General features: G+C 38.6%; 1 protein-coding gene across 1 annotated transcript; it reads left to right on the top strand.

Moving 5' to 3' along the window:
• Positions 1 to 8375: 8375 nt before the first annotated feature.
• On the top strand, positions 8376 to 20969 carry cnga1b (cyclic nucleotide gated channel subunit alpha 1b). Its single transcript, XM_067580187.1, has 15 exons — positions 8376 to 8650; positions 9051 to 9183; positions 10226 to 10294; positions 10509 to 10562; positions 11178 to 11309; positions 11478 to 11582; positions 11847 to 11953; positions 12917 to 13091; positions 13927 to 14063; positions 14152 to 14324; positions 15958 to 16083; positions 16600 to 16752; positions 16831 to 17062; positions 18575 to 18750; positions 18839 to 20969. Exons 2-15 carry the CDS (start codon positions 9074 to 9076, stop codon positions 19061 to 19063), a joined length of 1974 nt encoding a protein of 657 aa, XP_067436288.1. The 5' UTR covers positions 8376 to 8650; positions 9051 to 9073; the 3' UTR covers positions 19064 to 20969.
• Positions 20970 to 21326: the final 357 nt, after the last annotated feature.

The raw sequence follows: 21326 nt of genomic DNA, 5'->3' as shown, positions 1-21326 counted from the left end.
ATGCAGAGAGAGGCTGTCACACATGTAGCTAGAAAACCACCTCCATCTCTCTTCCTCTAAACCAACCCCGTGCCACCTACAGGAAAACATAGCCTTTCGGTTATAAGACAAAATAAGACAAAAAATTAAATAAATAACATTTTCTAATGAATCTGACAGCTTCAATTAAAGATTTTGGATCTTTCTGGTGAAAAGATCTGCCTATTCTTTCACATGAGGTAATAAAACAATGGTGAACGCATCATGCAGGATTTCCAGCTCAGCTTCTAGATTTTATTTGTCTTTTTTACTTCATGGTTTGGTGCAGCATCTGACTTTGTCAGTTAAATTACCAAAACAAAACAAGCGAATCTACCCAACCTTTCTGATAACTATTGCTGGAGTGGAAACCACAATACTGACAGCCACAGACACAGAGGAAAGAGGAGGGTTTTGTTTACTGCATTGTAAAGCCATATTTTTCTTTTCTTGTATTATCTTGTAATAAATAGACAACAAGATAAAGTTTTAGGTTTCAGTGGATTTAACTTAGAATGTAAAGGTGGGGCAGTTAAGTTTCTCCCACATGGTTTCTTTCAGTTATATATATTGACCGTGACAGCAATCGGTCATGAACAGACCACCATTAAATATTTGTCTCCCATCTTCTCTTAAAAAGTTTCTTATTGTATGTAATATGGGGATGAGCCTGATTGGGGTGAAGGCTGAAGATGACATAACATCATTTGCTTTCCACTGTATGTACTATTTGATACTTTTGTCAATGAAAAACTCCTTATTTGGGATTTCTTGAGTTATTGTTTTTCATGTTCAGCTGGGGTGGTTTTGTGTGCCCTTTTTATTGCCAGACATACTTAATCTGATGTGAAAGGAAGTAGAGGTTGGAAGTTGGTGGGCAGAGTCTGTCAAGCTTTTTTTGCACGATAAATGATTTTGTTTGTGGCTTCTTTCAATTCTTTATAGAAGTCAGACAGAAAGGCCAGTCCATGTGTTGGGATATCTACATTGATTAAGAGCAGTAATAATGATTTATTCCATTTCACCAGGTCATCTTTAATGGCCAGTAACTCATTGTCAGTCATTTTGTTTTTTTTTCTTTCCTTCTCATGTTGGGTTTACATTATTTAGAAGAGCTTTGGCAGTTTTTAAAACTCATAACATCACATAAAAATAAGGATAAAGATGTTTCTGTGTGTTTTGGTACCGTGTGGTCTGTGGTTCTGTCTATGGCTTCATCTCTTCTGCTCGCATGTCAAAGTGTTCTTCGTAGCTGCTGCAGAGAAAAACCACACAGACACTCTGACGTATTGCTATACAAAGAGGAAGAAGTCAAACTGCTGCTGTTCTCATTTCATACAGCTTCAAAATGGAGGAAACATCTGTCCAGAGGCTGCTGGGTGAGTCCAATCTGCTGGATGTGTGTTGATGTGTAAATGTGGAGAGATGATCACTGCTGCTTCCCACAGCAGACCAGTCATTAATGCTCAAACTAACCTGAGTGTCATTTCTCTTTAGTTCTGAGCTCACTGCTGTGCTGCACAACAAACCAAGGTTAGTAAACGTCTTCCATCACAATCAGAAAGCCACTGATTCAGTCTGAGAGACCCTGAGAGGAAAGTTAGAGCTGAGGACAGAGCTGGAAGTCTGACAGGCTTACAAGGTCGTATCTCAACATCATTTGTCTGCAAGTCAGGTTTTAGGCATCATGGGGCTTCACCTCTTTAGTAAATTAATTTGTTTATCCATCAAGCTTGATTTGTAGCTGTGCATTGAGGCATCACAGCGTAGTTACAGTGCCTACGCTGTGGTGTGCCTCCTAAAAAATATATATGTCTGAGATACCGAGATACAACATTAATAAACTGCTCCAGAGTTTGCTTTGGACTGGACAGAGAACACATTCTCTAAAGGGTCTCTGTGCTAGTTGTTTTGGTCCAAGAACAATTCTTGTGTTCAGATCTGCACAAATGAATCAGGGAGGAAAATCAACCAGAGTCCGATTCAACCAGACTAAAAAGTGCAGGTCTAAAAAGCACCTTTGGATGAAGGGTTTATGCTAACATGTCTTCAGTATTTGATTTTTGGAAGTTGGCCCAGGATACTCGTCCTTAAAAATAGTTTAAAAATACAAACAAAGCATAAATCTGACCTCTTTATTGCTTGTACAAGTAACTGCAGTAAACACCTGAACAGTGCTGTGATAGATACAGTTGTTAAACTACTAACCAGCTCTGCCAGAAACACAAGAACAATGCTGTTTATTTATGATCCTCGTGGATCATCAGCCAGTGAGGATTATTACTTTTAGCTTTAGCCTTTAGCCATTGCAGGGGCCATATTTTCAAAATAATGGTAAATATGTCAATTGCTGCAGAGGTAGTTGATATAGTTGTCTGTTACTATTTCTGCCTTTATTGACCTCATGAAGAATGGCTGGATGCTGTTTATCACAACTTTTGGTTTTGAGAAAAATGCAAAGTGTCACTTGTCATTTCAGCCCTCACAGCCTCTCTGACTGTGAGTCCCAGCAGCTCTCAGCTGTTTCAAAATGAGTTTGTCTCTTTGAGCTGTGAGGAGGACGACACTTCTGCTGGATGGATGCTGAGGAGGAACATAACTGAAGAATCCAGATCTTTGTGTGGAGTTGACTGGGGTAAAATAGTTAGTTCTTCTTGTATCATCAACTATATTGACCCACTGGACAGTGGAGTTTACTGGTGTGAGTCCAGAGGAACAACCAGTAACAGCATCAACATCACTATCACTGGTAAGATCAGACTGTGGAGTTAGTATTGATGAAGCTGAGTGTAAATGATGAAATGCTGTAGTTTGTCTCTGTGTTCAGATGGATCAGTGATCCTGCAGAGTCCTGTCCTCCCTGTGATGGAGGGAGATGATGTCACTCTGCACTGTAAAACAAAGACCTCCAACCTCCCAGCTGATTTCTATAAAGATGGCTCCCTCATTAGGACTGAGCCTGCTGGTCACATGACCATCCACCATGTTTCCAAGTCTGATGAAGGCCTCTACAAGTGTAACAGCAGCAGTCATGGAGAGTCTCCATCCAGCTGGATCACTGTCACAGGTGAGGAAGTTACCTTTGATTTCACCACTTAGGCTGCAATCGAAAAGTCCCTCCTATTGTCTTTTCCTAACCACTTTTTCTTGACCTCGTGACGTTTTCCACCGAGGTCATCGAAAGATGTGAAGGAGAATTCATAAGGACTTAGGAAAAGACAACTGCGGCACTGAGGGAATCCAACTGCACTTACACTGGGCTACGGAATTATGCAACAGTGGATGTTATTGATGTGGTCTGCCATGGTGATACTCCAATGTTCTGAAGATGGACTACAAAAAGTGCATCTTTCATGCAGTCTATATAAATGTGTAACAGTTTAAGAACCACCATATACAAACCCAGACACCTTGAAATGTTAACTTGATTGTGTGTTAAAGTTGTTATGGTTGATACAGGCTGCAGGTCCATGTACCCTCCATCCAAAGCTGTGGTCAACTCGTTTGATAACAGGATAAACAAATATACAATGCATTATTTAGTTGCTGTTTTTCGTGTGAAGAAACGGCTTGTCTGGTGATTTAAATAATGAAGTTACACTGCTATGCCTGGTGGGTAAATGCGCACAGCTTCTCTCTTAATGTGGGTGATCCCTGCAAGTATTTAATAAACTCAAGAAATGTTATAGTTGTTTTAGTGCCAAATTCAATTTTGTTATGATCCGTCCACTGCAGCTCAACAGGAAAATACTGTACAGAGAAAGAAAAAGTGGAAAGCAGTGTAACTTCATTTATTAGTCAAATTTCCAGACATGACAACAGGACCGTAAGGATGTAATATTAATTAATGTTAATTGACGGTGTTTCCTGGTTGAGCTACAGAAGAAGGATTATTAAATACCTGCAGTGATCAACCCTTGGTTAGGCTTTCAAAAAGGCTAATCGACCACAGCCTAATTTCATCCACATGTTCCCCTGACCAGGTGTGTTTCTCTCTGTAGGGAAACCTACAACCAAAGCCCCACCCCATATCTCAGCAACCCTGCCCCCTGTATCTGTAGCACCGCCCCCTGCCTCAGCTTCCCTCCAGCTTGTGTTCAGACTGGTCTGCTACCTAGTGGTGTTCTGTCCATACTTCATCTCCACGCTCATCATGGTGTCTTTATATCGACACAGGCCCACAGGTAACACTCTGAATCATTCACTCACCTTACAGACAATCAGCAACTATCAATCAATCAATCAATCAATCAGTCAATCAATCAATCAATCATGTGTTGCACAGTATCTCTATCAGTTACAGGGTGTTTTTTACGTGTTATTTACAACAGACCTTTTCCTCTGTTGTGTTCTGGAAATTGTTTCTAAATTTTATCACTTACTCCTCATACATCAGGAAATGACCTACCTGTCTCCATGGCAACACCCCCACCCACCCAGGCTGAGGAGGGATTGGCTGAGGAGTTTGATGACATCATGGTGGTCACCACTGAGTATCACTTCTGAGCTGAAAACATCAGAGACAGTTTACAGTGACAGTAGTGAACATGAGAACTAGAACAGAAGCTGAAAAGCTGAACATTTAAAATATAAAGTTACTGCTTTAAGTTTGTTCTGTTACTTTACTGCCAGAAACATCCATCTTTGCAACTTTGAATATTATGAATAAAGTTTTTTTTAATTATTTCAGTATTTATGCCTGATGGCTCATCTGTGCTGGAGTGACTACAGAGTAAATGAAAACCTTCCCAAGAAAAACCACAGTGTTTGAGTGACAGATGCATCTATGCATAACTACAATTGTCCCCTAACCTTAACCCTGTGGTTATTATTGTAGCCGTGATGACAAAGGTGGCCTAACTTTAAGGAAGTAGTAACTTTAGCTCACACTGCATGTTTCTCTAACCTTAACAAAGTTCCAGATTAGAAATGTGTCTATGTGTCTTTCACATGTTCAAACCACGTATTAGACCATATACCACAGTATATTTAATTTGGAGTTATTGTTCTACAGAGCAGTCAGACAGCTTTTCTTGTTGTGATTTGATGAAGGCAGAGTGAGACGAAAACTAGGCCACCACAACTGCGGTTTATTACCAGACTGATCTACTGCGACTTTATAGTCATTTTATATTAAATTACACACACTGTGACAGAAATGTGTTCTGTAATCATGACATTCAAGGGTTCAGATTTTGTTTTTGTTAAACGTTAAAGTTTGTAATGTAAGTCAATGCAACATCTTCTTAAATAACAAAAAAACTCTGTGTGTGATATACCTCTATTTTTGATAGATCCCCAAAGTGAGAAAGTGAAAGTGAATTTTTGATGTGAGAACATTTTTAACGTGGACGTTTTTAACACATCAGGCTGAAGTTGACCTATTTGTGTTTAGCACTTCACAAATGAGACAAACACTTTGTGTGGTTTTGGTTTGTGTGGTTTTCTCGCAGTTCTTCCGAGAAATCTCTTTGACATCTTTGTCTCATAAGTGGGCAGGACCCTGAAAAAACAGACAATGTTAATCTGACTTTTCATGATGAGCTTCTGCAGTCTTCCTCTGCATACATGTTTGTAGCCTGAGAGACAAAACCCAGGGCAAACATGTTATACACCTGCTTCCACAGACATTCAGCAGCACAATCATCCCATTAAAGATGTGTTTGTGTCCACCTGATGAATGTAAGTCAAATACTCTCTCTCCTTTTAGCTCTTGTTTGGTTTCTACCAGCTCCTAAGGGAAATAATAATAAAAAAAGTTAATGATGCAAGATGCAATGTTTGATTCCAATGTGTAATTAAATAATAAAACTAAATTTAGCGGAGACCGCATTGCCCCTGTCTATTTTCATTTATATATATTTATTGATTTCAATTTAAATGTGATATCTGTATATATAAGGACCCCAAAATCCACAGAGGCAACACTGTTGTTCTGACTAATAAAAACATGAAGATTCACTGTAAATTTATGTAGCAGTAACAAATATCAGATTTCATCTGTGTAACTGAACTTTTTTCTCATATATCAAAATCTTACCTAGACATTAGAGTCAACGGTGCATTACCAAAGAGAGAATCTCTGAAAATGTTGGAGCAAACTGACAAATTTGAATTGATTGACCACATATTAGAAATATAAGTGATATCAAAACAAGTATGAAACTTGTAACTTTGTAAGGCAGATGAAAACCTGGGATCAAAACATATAAATGCTGCATTAATCAGATGATTCTATGTTTGTTACATCCAGTTAAATATTTTAGATGGCATGAAATCCACCTAATAATTATGTTTTTGTTTGTTTTAACAGAGAAGCTCTTCAACATTTCAGACTTGATATGTATTTATTACTCCTGCATCGGGAGGTAGAGCGGGTCATCCACTAATCAGAAGGTCGGTGGTTTGATCCCTGACTCCTCCTGTCCGCATGTCAAAGTGTCCTTGAGCAAGATACTGAACCCCAAATATCTACCGATGGCTGCAACAGCACCCTGCGTGGTAACTCACTGCCATCGGTGAGTGTGTGTGTGAATGGGAGAATGAGCAGCAGAAACATTGTAAAACACTGTGGATAAAAGAGCTTTATAAATGCAGTCATTTACCATTTTTATTTATTTATACTGTTAAATGCATTTAATAAACATACACACATATAACATATGTTAACACACACACACTCACAGTCATGTTTCCATCACTTCAGAAGAAATTACATTGATTTACATTAATTTCCTGGACACTTACCCTTTACATTAAACCAAGGCTACACCCTAAAACTGAATTATTTACATTATGGGGACTTGACTTTTGTCCCCAAAAGGGAGGTGAGTCCCCAATAGGACTGTAAACAGATGAATGTCCCCACAACGGTAGTTATACCTGGTACACACCCACACACACACATTGTCTAATTCCCAATAAGCTTGTCAAAGCTGCCTGTTAAACCGTGTGTGTGTGTGTGTGTGTGTGTGCGTGTGTGTGTGTGTGTGTGTGTGTGTCATTAGTGTTACAGTGCTGACTCAGGAGGATTAAAGGAAATCAGCACCACTGTTACTAATCTGCTCCTCCTCACTTTATTTCCTTCTCTCATTTATTCCTTGTTTCTTCCTCACTTTTCACTGCTTGCTGACTCTCACTGTCTTTCCTCCTTTGTTATGTCTCTCTGATATTCCTGCTGCTTCTCCTTATGTCCTCAAGTTATCCTTCCCGCCTTCATTTCTGTCTCTCTAAATTATCCACCTGAGGAAGACCTTTTTATCAAGAAACTGTCTTTTCTATTTCATGTTCTAGTTCTATTTAGCACCTTCAATTTTACTAACATGCAAAATAATAATAACAAGATCCAACTCTGTTAGTGACGAGTGATGTTTTTTTTACACTTGACGCTGAGTTTTTGTCAAGACGTTTAGCATGTTAGCATGCTAACATTTGCTAATTTGCACTAAACACAAAGTACAGCTGAGGATGATGGGAATGTCGTTAATTTTGCAGGTATTTTGTGAAAAAAGTAGGAACGCCTGCACACTTACTCTAAGACACAAAATGTAACCAGTAAGGACAACATTTCTATCCTAGTTGGATCTTCGTCAGGTCAGAAAAATTGTAAAAATGGAAAAACATATCCATATTTTATACATCATACATACCAATAGGCTCTATGATGACAGGTGTAGTTAACCAACCGCCCAGAGTGATAAACACCTAAAAGCAATACACAATTCAATAGAGTCCAACACATGACATCAGATTCATCATTACATATAAATATATAAAAAACATCATATATGTTCTAAAATGTACCATAATAAGCTCGAGGAAAGGGAACCTTTGAATTCTTGTACAAAAAGAGGTATCTAACTAGATCAGGTAACATTAAGAGAGCTGACAGATGTATGTACTATATTTACAAATTATTGTGTTGCAGGATCATGAAGGAACATATAGGTATATACATATATACAGTATATAAGGCATGTCTAGGCATATATAGGTGTATTTTCTGAGCATATGTGATGTTGTTTTTGGATATTTGTGATGATGAATCTAATGTAATGTTTAATATATGAGATATGTGTTTTGATGTTTGTGATATTTTTCATGTATTGTTTGTATTCCTGCTCTTTACGATGTATCTATTGAATTGTTAGTTGCTTTGAGATGTTTATCACTGTGGGACAGTTGGATGCTTTCTGACAGCTTTGAAACTTTTAAACTTTACAGGTGAAAAGTGTTGATTTTTTTTTTCTATAAAGCTGAAGTTTTCACAGGTGAGTTTTTCATCAGGGTGGATATTCAGGTGCATCTATGAGTGCAGGTGTATGTGAAACAGACGGTATCATCCCTCCTCTAATCTCTTTATCCGTGTCAGGGTGACAGAGGAGACTCCTCTGCTGGATCCTCCGAACCCGCCACTCCTCCGCTCCTTCATCCCTCCATTCTCCCCTCTTTTCTCACTGGATTTAAAACTTTTAAAGGACTTAAAGGGGTGAGGTTTGTGTGTGTGTGTGTGTGTGTGTGTGTGTGTGTGTGTAGGGGGGAACTCTTGTGTTTCCATGGCGATTACCTTTCTGGGTGGTTGTTGGATGTAGGCCACGTAACCAAGGGCCAACCAAGGATTATCAGCTGACAGGTGAGTAAGGAGATAATGAAAGTGAGAGTAGAGCTGTAATTATTATACGAGTTATATTCAAAATAACATCAGACAATATGAAACATAGAAAAAAAAACACAATAAACAGTTTTGTTTAGCATGTTAGCATGCTAACATCTGCTAATTAGCACCAAACACAAAGTACAGCAGAGGCTGATGGGAATGTCATCATAGCTTTGTTTTCTATGTAGCGTTCAAAGTGAATATAATTCATCCCTTGAATGTCAAATCCATCCAATAGTTTTTAAAGTTGTTTAAGAAGATAAAAGCTTGTGGACTGATGTATAAAGTCAGGAATAGATTTTTTAAATGCAAATGTTGTTTGTTTTTGCTTTGTTTGGAGGATTTAACTGACAGTGATGTGTCTGTCTGCCAACAGAAAGCCAGAGGAAGAATACCATCATGGCCAAAGTGGCACCATTAGTCCCACCCCCTGTCTCCAGGTTAAAACCGCCCACCATCGTCCTGCAAGACATGGACGAGGAGCCAGAGGAGGTCAGGGAGGAGGACAGGTGAGCTGTCATGGAAACAAGAAAAACAAAAAAAAATTTCAATGCAAACATCAAACATACTGATGACAGTGAAACTTCTTACCCTGAATTCAGGCTGTCAGGCAGTTCATCCTCCAATAAGTGCCACAACTTTAGTTTGAGGTTTCGGGTCAGAGCTGTGTGAGTGCGGGTCGAAGGTTAGAAAATAGTTTAGTGAGATTTAATTGATGGAGTTTATAAAGGACCACAAACAAGCTGAGAGGAGGGTCCACCTGGGAAGACGACCACAAGAAAAAGACAGAGGTGTTTACCCATAATGCAACTGTCAACACAAATAGCTGCTGGAGGTGGAGCTAGTTTCAACTACTTTATATACAGTTAGCTAGTTTTGTCCAGTGGTTCCCAACCTAGGGGTGGGGCCCCTCCAAAGGGTCAGCAGATAAATCTGAGGGGTGGTGAGATGATTAATGGGAGAGGACAGAAGAAAAAACAAAGTTCTGATACACAAATCTGTTTTCAGTTTTCTGACTTTTTCTCTAATCTTCGATTTTTGCTGAAATATTGGATCATTTGAACATTTATTGAAATGAAAGCATGTGAGAAGTTTAGAGGGAAAAATCACTATTTGGTGGAGCTGTTAACAACTCATAGACATGTGAAATGTGACCCCGACTACACACTGCTTTTTGTAAGACGTCAAAAGCCAAAAAGGTTGGAAACCACTGGTTTCATCTTTAACAATGTGTTGTATTTTAAAAGCTTGTTATATTATCCATTGTGTCAAATCTTCATCTGAAAAGTAACTAAAGCTGTCAAATAAATGTAGTGGAGTAGAAAGAACAATATTTCCCTCTGAGATGTAGAAAGTAGCATCACATGGAAATACTCAAGTAAAGTACAAGTACCTCAAAATTGTACTTAAGTACTGTTGAGTAAATGTAGGTCTTGAGGTCTAGTTAAACCAACACGAAGGTCCTGTGAGAAAGTGGTGGCTAAATTAGTTGATTGATTGAGGTGCAGTTGATAACTAGTTGTATTATCTGACTTGTTTTCTTTGTTCCAGAGCTGCTCAGACATCAGAACCAGGAGTTCTGTTCAACGTTAACAACAGCAACAACAACGAAGACGAGGAGTAAGAAACACACACAAAATACACATTTCTACATCCAATTAACCTTCATAGCACTCATCAGATGCATCACACAGACAGATACAGTAGCGCTTCTCTGTAGAGTTTACACACCTGTCAACCTGTGTGTTGCTCTTTATATTTAGTATTTTCCAAATATATGTGAAACAACATACACGTATGATCTCTGGATGATGCGTTTCCTGTTGTCTCACAGGGAGGAAAAGAAGAAGAAGAAGAAAGAGAAGAAGGAGAGAAAGGAGCAGCGGGCGTAAGTTTGATCTTCACTACAACCTTTGTTTCTGAAAACTATGGAAGCCCAGAGAAGCCACTAATAAAGTTTATAGTGTTTTTTTTTTTTTTGATAAATGTTGATAGTTTCCCATGATCACAAAAAATGAACTGCCATTCTTGACATAACTTGAAATAAGTGTTTTGTTATTATAGTGTTGTGTCATTTTGTCATCACATAGATACAAAAAAACCCCTAAATATTGCTTCCCGTTTACAATAATTCATATTAAACACCTTCCCCTGTGTATCAGGGCAACAATAATAGTAAACACATTCTCAAAACATAGCAGATTCACTTTTTCCATGAAAGTTTTCATTTATAATATATGTTTTAGTCTTTTAGTGTGTGGAGCATTTTGTTAACATTGTGTTTTAAAAGGTGCTACACAAACAAAGCTATTATTATTATTATATTATTATTTGTGATCATGGTGCTAAAACTGTAGATTATTCTAAAGGGAATAAAATTGTATGGAAAACTATAGAACAGGCCGTTGGTTATGATTCGTTTTATTATTATTTTTAAATAATATTATTAGTACCAACCATTCCGATCTGATTCCATTTCCTGCATCTTCTTCTTTTCTCCCAGGAAAGAGAAGCAGGAGAAGAAGGAAAGGAAGGAGAAGAAACAGAAGGAGAAAGAGGAGAAGGAGAAAGAGAAGGAGAAGGAGAAAGAGAAGGAGAAGGAAAAGGAGAAAGAGAAGAAGGCCAAAGAGGAGGCGTAGGTTTGGTTTATTGGGACCTTCTGAAGCAGATATCAGAGGACCTGTTTTTATAAATCAGTGCAGCTAAAGTTTATGAGTTGATATGTAAACTGGAATGAAATTAAGTTATTTAATACAATGATCCATTATAATAATAAGTGTAGTTAATTGTTGTGTATGTTTAGTCCTAAGGAGGTCTCAGTGATTGATCCAGCTGGAAACACATACTACCACTGGCTGGCCATTATCACCATGCCCGTCATGTACAACTGGACCCTGATTATTGCCAGGTAACACACACACACACACACACACACACACACACACACACACGTCTTACCATGATTCTCTGCTGACTGCAGTAAGTTTACCAACTCTTAACCTGAAGTCTGATCTGAACCATAAACAAAATTAACAAAAAATAAGTTTTGGTCCCCACAATGTCAATGTGCATGCACCCTGTTTAATAAAAAATACACTAATTTACTTGCGTGTGTGTGTGTGTGTGTGTGTGTGTGTGTGTGTGTGTGTGTGTGTGTGTGTGTGTGTTTCAGGGCATGTTTCGAGGAGCTGCAGACAGATTATCTGATTTACTGGTTCGTTATAGACCTTTTCTGCGACATCGTGTACATTGCTGACATGATCTTCAGAACCAGGACAGGTCTGATCACACACACACACACACACACCCACACACCCACCCACACACACACACACACACCATATATACCGTTAGATTGGTAAATACACACACAGATGCATTTGTGTAGACATGACTAAACATTAGGGATGTGCAAAACACAAATAGTGGGTTTTTTATGAATATTTGTTTCATACAAATATTTTAAAAATTATTTGTTTTTGGGAAGAAAAAAACATGTTAAATACCAGCGTGCAGGTCGGTTACATCACTATCTCAGTGTCTCTCTTCTGCTCCGCTGTGACGTCTATCAGCAGGTCTCAACGAGGGGAGTCACATCCACCTGCTACATGACGCACATTGCCTAATTTGGACATCAGTCCTGGAGTTGGGGGTGTTCCCCAGAGATAAAGCTGAACTACTGACACAAGTAGCTCAGCTGAAGTGCTCTCAAGGGACTCTCCATAACCTGTTGTTCCCCTTCTGCTTTCCACAAAGTTAGCAAAGCTAGCAAAGTTAGCAAAGCAAGAATCACCTTTGAAGTTCCTCCCTACACGTTACACGCTGTGCTGTGTCTGTGTTATGGGTGTATAAACAGGTAGAGGTCTGTCTGCAATGAGGCGATGAGTAAAGTTTTAGCTCATTAGTCGTCTGGGAGACTCTAGTTCGAGACCCGATTTGGGGACCTCCTTCGTAAGGTAGTTTATTCATAAACACTTATTGTAACACTTTAATTTTCTAAAATTAAAAGCGTAGTAATAACAAAAACAGGATTTTCTTCCCACTTTCATTTGAATAAAAATACAAATAATTTTGCTGCCTCAACAAATACAGATACAAATACAAATACTGGGCTCTCTGCACATCTCTACTAAACATACAGACAAGTATGAATTACCACACATGCAAACACACACAATAGACTTAAACAAATATGATAAATCTGCAAATGTGTATATGGTGTGTGTGTGTGTGTGTGTGCAGGCTACCTGGAGCAGGGTCTGCTGGTGAAGGATGAGAAGAAGCTACGTGATCGCTACATCAAGAGCTTCCAGTTCAAATTGGACCTGATCTCCATGATTCCCACTGACCTGCTATACTTAGTCTTTGGCATCACTTATCCAGAGATCCGCCTCAACAAGCTGTTTAGGTTCAACAGGTACACACATTTTGCAATTTAAAAAAAAATACAAGAAAATAACAAAAAGTTAAAGTTAAACGCAAATGAAGATGTTAGAGTAAACAGGACAGTGTTACAAATGAAGTTTAGGATCACAACAAACACTTTTTGGGTCTAACTGTGATGTCTACACATGGAAATATAATTTGGTTTGTTGGCCCAGCGCTTTGATCCAGAGTGAAATATGCTGAATGTGTTAGAGGATGAATCCTGGTGACTTTACTTATCCTCTGACTTTTCCTTTAGCACCACCATGAGGTCAAATATACACATGTCCCATACTTTACAGGATATCTTTTAACTGATGTATGAGCTCACGTCAGTCTCAGCTGTACTTCATAACGTACTAAATACTACTATGCTACGGTTAGCATGCTAACATATCAAATGTATCAGTATATTAATGTCCAATATTAATAAACATGCATGTGAAAGCAGATATATGTAGAATTGGAAAATTGCTCATTTTGGCGCCCGCTGTGGTATCATTAAGACTTATGCTGTGGCAGATTGGCTGATTAATTTGAAAGATGCTATAATCACAAAACTATACATTCTTTGACAATATTTATGTCAAATAGCTTCATATTTGCATCCCCAACATGTTTTTCACTTGCATCTCTGTATTGAATTTAATTGGAATCACTCTGTGTCTAAAATTTGCTTCACATTTAGTCTGAACACACATAAAGATGTGATTAAAGCCTCTTTGTGAACGTTGAATATGTCAAACTTTAGTGACCCCTTGTGGCGGTATCATGTTAAAAATAAATACTGAAATTATTTTGTAAACTCTCCTCTTCTCCTGTCTCAGGATGCTGGAGTTCTTCCAGAGAACAGAGACCAGGACTAACTACCCCAACGCTCTTCGTATCTCCAACCTTGTCATGTACATCGTCATCATCATCCACTGGAACGCCTGCCTGTACTTTTCCTTCTCCAAGGCCATTGGTGGGGTTGCCAGTTTGAATCTTGCCTCTGGGTGTTTGGTTGGTGGTTATAAAGCCTCTAACCCATCATGTCCGTTCTGCTCCTGCAGGTTTTGGCTCTGACAGATTTGTGTATCCCGACCCGAAAGATCCAGAGTTCGGTCGTCTGGTGAGGAAGTACGCCTACAGTATGTACTGGTCCACGCTGACGCTCACCACCATCGGAGAAACGCCGCCCCCGCAGGAGAACTCGGAGTACTTCTTTGTCGTCACTGACTTCCTGGTGAGTGTGACTTAAAGATGATTTTGTTAAGATTGGGAATCAGTAAGAGCATTTATATGCATCTAAAATGTAACAAAGACAAAATCTGCACATTTGGAGTGTAAACTGACAGATGTCTTTTTTTAACAGTTTTGTTTATTGAAATTTTCAGGACATACATGGATCAATAGTTCAATTTCAAAGTTTCAATGCCCATTTCAGGACAGGTAAATAACTCACTGTACATGGAGAGATAGAGGGATAGTAATAGTGATAAAAAAAAATTCTATTTTTTTAATAATAAATCTGACTTAAATAAATAAATAAAAATAATACCAATAATAAAAAAAAAGAAAAGAAATAAATGAATAAAAATTAAATAGAGAGATAGTAATAGTGGTACTAAAAATCTAAGCAAAAATTAATTAAAGATAGATAAATAAAAAATAAAATAAAAATACAATTTACAAAAAAAAAAATTACAATAAAGGATAAGAGAGAAAATTAACTGTACCATACTGTTTCTAAAAGGAAAAGTATAATTGTTAAATTTATACCCTGAGTTAACATTTCCTAAAACAAAAACACAACAACAAAAGAAGGAACGACTCACATAGTCTGGTCACCCATCAGAGACAATGTGTGGATACATATTTATGTGCGTACCTCACTTATACAAGGAAAAAGAAGAGAAACAATATAATAAACATATCAAACAGGCGAAGATCAGTACTAGAAGTCGGTACTCTGGAATATTTGGGAACTGTAATTTATCTGCTACCATGAAGGAAGACCCTCATGTTTTCTTAAACCTGTCTTCTTTCCAGTTTAATGAAATGAGGAATATGTCTGATCCACAGAGAATGAGCAGGTGGGGTCGGGGATTTCTGCTTCAGTAGAGTTAGGAGTGTAGTATCGGCTTTGAGGTCTGCCTTGTACTTTGACAGTGATATTTTGGGGGGGAGAGAGATGTTGTTCCAACACTTATTGAAATGGTGCTAAAGATTTTTGTCCAATAACTGTGCAGCAAAGGGCACAACCAAAGCATGTGAATGTATATGTCGACATTACCATAGATTCTAGCTGTTTGGTCGGACGCACATGGTGAAGGATTTTACACTGGATCAGAGTGTGGGTGTAGGATCAGGCAAAGACAGATACTGGGTTTCTTAGCATTGGTAGAAGCTATAGTAGAAACTTAACAATGCTGTATTTTAGGTTGATTCAGTCATGTAATATACTCCCAAAGGCGCCTTTAGACTGTACAACAACAATAATGGTTTAGGTTTACTGCATAATATCAGTTTGAGGCTGTCAGATTGTGTTATGAATGTGTGGTGAATCCAACAAGTCCTCCAATTTAAACAACAAAATATATCATTAGCCTGCGGACTACAGAACGACACATTAATGCGTTTTCTGATCTGACTACATCACCTTTCTGTGCCTTCCAAAACTGTTTCAGATCACTGTTGGAAGGTAAATATGTTTTATGGTGTGTGGTTAAGATGATGATCATGATGCTTGGAAGATACTTGTATGTGCTGTTAAAAGCTTTAGAGGATAAGAGGTCATCCAGTCATCCAGGAATAATCGAGGGAATGTTCAGGTGGTCAACTATTTTGATATCGTATTTCATTTTGTTTTCTTCCAGGTGGGTGTGCTGATTTTCGCCACCATCGTCGGTAACGTCGGCTCGATGATCACCAACATGAACGCCGCAAGAGCCGACTTCCAGGCTCGCATCGACGCCATCAAACAGTACATGAGCTTCCGAAAGGTCAGTTAGCGAGTCAGACACTAGTTACGTTTCCGTCCACATGCTGCACAGAGTGGATTTAAGAAAAGTCAGCAAAATAAAATGTGTTTCAGGGGTGATCGTACCACACAATGCCTTACTAATGTTGGATTTTAATCACATTGATTTTGGCTTTTGCCCTAAACAAGTTAAACACATATAAGCACATCCGGAGACATTTGGGGGTTCAGTGTCCACCTTTCAAATTATAATGGCAAAGTAGGAAATTAAGGCCTAGTTTTTGTGCAACAGTGAAGTCAGTTGTGTATAAATGTGCATTTTTCTCTTTATCATTCTTACTTTATTTGCAGTTTTATTTTATTTGTCCTGCTATTCAAGTTTTGTTGTTAGGGAATGTTATTAAGTTTGTATGTTTCAAATTGGTTAAATAAATAAGTTAAACATATACAAATAAATGTTGTTTCTATCAAATATTGGACAAGACCAATTTTGGTCCGTGACAGACCAGTCTAAAGTCCAAACTTTAACCCCCTCCAGGTAACAGTTGACCTGGAGAAGCGAGTGATCAAGTGGTTTGACTTCCTGTGGACCAATAAGAAAGCAGTGGATGAAAAGGCGGTGCTGATGTACCTGCCTGACAAACTGAGAGCCGAGATCGCCATCAACGTCCACCTGGACACCCTGAAGAAGGTCTGCACCCGACACAAAAAAGATATGAAACGTTAGCCTTGAAAAAAACTGATGCGTAATCTCTGTGTTGTGCTGCAGGTTCGTATCTTTGCGGACTGCGAGGCTGGTCTGCTGGTGGAGTTGGTGCTGAAGCTGCAGCCTCAGGTCTACAGTCCAGGAGATTATATCTGTAAGAAGGGCGATATCGGCAGAGAGATGTACATCATCAAGGAGGGGAAACTCGCTGTGGTCGCGGACGACGGCGTCACACAGTTTGTCGTCTTGAGTGATGGAAGCTACTTCGGCGAAATCAGCATCCTGGCTATTAAAGGTAAACTTTTGAGGTCTTAATTCAGTTTGTCACCTTGACTTTTTAAAGAAATATAGAACGGCTCCACATTTATACATCTCAAGTCTGTGTCAGACTCGGGGAAGCAGGAGTGGACCCAAACGCAGAGGCCAGAACGCAGATATGATGAAAAACTCTCCTTTAATTGTGGATGATCATGAACAGGCAAAACAGAGCTGAACAGAACTAGCAGACGAAACAACACAAAACGATCCAACAAGGACTGAACAGAAAACCAGAACTTAAAGAAACTGAATTAACAAGGAGATGAGGTGCAGGTGGGGAGACGGGTGGAGAACTCGAGAGGGGAATGAACATACAGGGAGCTGATTGGCTGAGGACACACAGGGAGCGGGGCAGGGCTGACGAGGCTAACACAGGGCAGGTGTGGGGAAGACAGCAGGGCAGGGCTAACGAGTCCAAATGCAGGGCAGGTGTGGAGGAGCACATGAACACACAAGGGAAACAGAACAAAAACCCAGAAAACAAACTCAATGCCATCTACACTAACCCATCCAAAACCAACCACAAACACAAACCCAAGCACACAACCCAACAAACTAATGATGCAGTCCTCTGAAACCCACCACCCAAATCATACAAGAAAACCCTTATGAACCGAGGGACTAAACAGACGTGCAAAACCAGGAGACCCCACAGAACACAACATAAGACCAAAAAACACCCAAAGTCCAGGCAAGATGTGACAATCTGGGAAAAAGAACATCCATCACATAACAATAGTATAGTGTCTCTACATCCAGACAGACAAGAAAAAATAGAAATAGTGGTGATATATTGGCACAATATTGCCAACCTGAAATAAATAGGAAATCACTATCACTATCGTTATCATCAGAATGTCAGTCAGAGGAACCTTTAGCAGTCATTCACACAGGTAGCAGCCTGGAGCACTTCTGCTGTAACAATTAGTTTTGTACAGTAACATTTGTCTTTTTGTATATGTTTTGGTATTTGTAGCATTTCTTGAATTAGAGTGTTTCCCCTAAAGTTTTTAGGCTTTTAATCTTTTGTTTGTGTGTTTTGTTTTTCAAAAACTATTAAAAACACGTCAGTGAGTCACACCGCTGCACTGGGTCACATGTTCCTTCATCGTGAAGAGTTTGGTCACGTTAGTTTGTTTAGAAATGGCTCCAAAGACTAATAACAGCATCATGTTTTCAGTCTCCAGAGAGTAGTTCTGTGTAAGGCAGACGCCACTGAGCATGTGCAGGAACGCTGTTCTGTTTACAGCTTCACTAGCTTGTTGCGCTGCAGATCACAACCTCTGACTTTATACTGAAGTTCTGTGAGAAATTTACAGTGTAGTACAAAGTGAACTGTGATTTTAAGAAATTGGAACAATTTGGTTGTGAGACCTGTAAAGCAAAATGTTGCTTACTTTAGTCTTCCATATTTGGCTTTCGACTATATGAGGGGGGTAAAAATTGATCCTAATATTAAGAACCTTATGTCTTTGTTCTTCTTCAACAGGCAGTAAGGCAGGAAACAGGAGGACAGCCAATATCAGGAGCATCGGCTACTCCGATCTCTTCTGTCTATCCAAAGACGACCTGATGGAGGCGCTGACGGAGTATCCGGATGCCAAAGCGATGTTGGAAGAGAAGGGACGACAGATTCTGATGAAGGATGGACTGCTGGACCTGGAGGTATACCGTCACATGATCTCATACAGACCAGAAAACAAACAGCAGGGAGGCTGTTAAAATAGAAGTAATAACTCCTGTTGTCCTCCAGGTGGCAGCGCAGGGCCCCGACCCCAAAGAGATCGAGGATAAGGTGGACCGGATGATGACCACGCTGGATGTCCTGCAGACGCGTTACGCCCGGCTGCTGGCCGAGCACGAAGCCATGCACAGCAAAATCAAACACCGAGTCACCAGACTGGAGAGGAAGCTGCCGCTGCCGTCTCGATCCGACCAGCCCGGCGACGCCCCGCCCCCTCCAACACCTGAGACATAGACCACAGAAGAAGAAGAAGAGGAGAAACGGAGTGGAGATGAAAAGTTTCACGGAAAGACGGGGGTGTTTGATTGCAGGGCCTGGGTTAGCCAGGCGGGTGGGGATCAGGGGGTTTGAAACAGAGTTTAATCAAAATAAGTTCCAAAAAACCTGATTTTCACAATTCAGCTTAAAGATAAACTTCAGATTCTGTTCCTTAAATTCAGATTCACATGAAGTCCAGAGGTGTAAATAAAAAAACAAACCACTTTAAAAGTCTGTATTTCAATCAGTCAAATTCCTGTTTCCCAAGTCAAGTCATGTTTACTTATTTATTACAATTTTTTTAATGTTTTAGGTATTCATTTAATATTATTTATCATTTAAGATATACTTTTTGATTGTAATCAACAATTTGATTAATTTATTCATTTCATATATTAATTTTATTATTTGGGATTTTTGTAATTAACGTCAGTTTCATGTGTTTTGACCCCTTTGACTTTCCGTACGTCGCATCATTTCACATCATGAATCCACTTCAGCCAATCGAAAAAAGGAAAGAACATCACATTTCTTCCCTCCCTGGATGTTTATAGTTGAATCTGAGTGTAAAGAACCGAATTTGAACCTCTTCATTCTCTGATCATTAATTAATTAATTAATCGGATCAATCATTGTGCACTTCGTGCTGCTTTTTGAGCAACGCTTACAGAAATGTCTAGATTTCCCTTCAAAGTAATTAAAATCCTGCAAACTTTACAAACTGGAAGCCGTGTTTATACTGGGAACAAACTGAAGTGGAAATGAACTGACTCCAGATTAAACTGGTTGAAGGACGACCAAGCTTCAGGACAACTGAGGGAGAGAGAGAAAAAGTTTCTCATGTAAAATTTTGTTATTATAATGTATAATATATATAAAATATTAAAATTAATCTATTTCTCAGGATAGTTTTAACATCATATGTTATAAAAGTATAAATCCAATTTATGAACTATAAATCTGATAATGTCCAGTTACTTGTATTTAGTTTTTGTGTTTTGGCTGTAAACATTTAAGAATGTATGGAAGTTATTTTGTGTCTTAAAGATGCAGTCGAGTGTAGCATATTTGAGGATAAACCTACAATTGAACAGAATATTTAATTGCAATTTGAGACAATTTAATAATCACTTGAGACCGAAACGTTTAATTAACAGAATAACCAAAAGTTTCATGAAACATTTTCCCCTTTGTTTACAACCTATAAGTTTTGGTTGAACTCCGACAAGCTTTCCTCTTGGTGCAGAAGTGTTTATGGAAGAAGTATTCAGATCCTTTACTTAAGTAAAAAAATTAATCACAATTCGGAGGGCTGGATGTGGTGTAGGGCTACATAGGCTATATTTGACTGCATCTTTAAGACATTAAATATTTTTAACTATGTGGCTCACAAACATGATCAAAAATTATATGTTAATGTGTGGACATGAATGAGTGGAGTCTGTAAACAGCACACCTGATGGAATATAAACTGTGCAATTTCTAAAATATGAAGCTCAGTTTTTCAGTGAAACAGACTCTACTGAGGTCTAACGTAGAACACGCTTCACTTCCTAGATCACCTGCTGTAAAACCAGAGAGAGGTCAAAGGTCATCAGTGCTGATTGCATCTTGTTGTAAACCTGGACTGGTTGTTGTTTTTTTCAGAGAGAAGACACTTAGAGCATGAGCATCCATATAGTTTGCTTTTCTATGAAGAAGATCTGACGTTTCTTTTGCATGTTTGTTTTTTCTGTCAGGGCTCACCCAGCCAATCACATCACAGCTTTGTGTAAAAAAAAAACAAATTGTTAAAGCTAATTAGCAGAAATATATACCAAAATAATTTAAGTTTTTAAAGCACTGTGCTGAAATAAATATATTTTATAAGGGAAACACAGAACTGCGTCTTTATTTTCTATCAGCCGCACATTCACACACATTCAGGACATCTGAATTTCAGTCTTAATGTTTTTAAAAAGCTAAACAGTAACTAGAAACTCATAGAAATTACTGCAGTCACTCTGCTAATACTACTGCTAATACTTTACCACTTTTAATTTATTTTATCTATTTTTAAATTTTATTTGTATTTATTTATTTAAATACTACATTTATGTAAATGCTTTTCTATTCATTTTCTGTTCTGTTTTGCTACTTTTTATCAATGAATTTATTTTTATTTATTAATTAATTTAATTTTCAAGGAAAACAGCTGCAGCAGATTCTCGTAGCAAACACTTTGTGCGTTGCTGCTAAT

The sequence above is a fragment of the Thunnus thynnus genome, chromosome 22 (genome assembly GCF_963924715.1).
Source record: "Thunnus thynnus chromosome 22, fThuThy2.1, whole genome shotgun sequence".
NCBI lineage: Eukaryota > Metazoa > Chordata > Actinopteri > Scombriformes > Scombridae > Thunnus > Thunnus thynnus.
The sequence above is the reverse complement of the archived record's forward strand: the minus strand, read 5'-3'. Positions and strand labels throughout refer to the sequence as shown.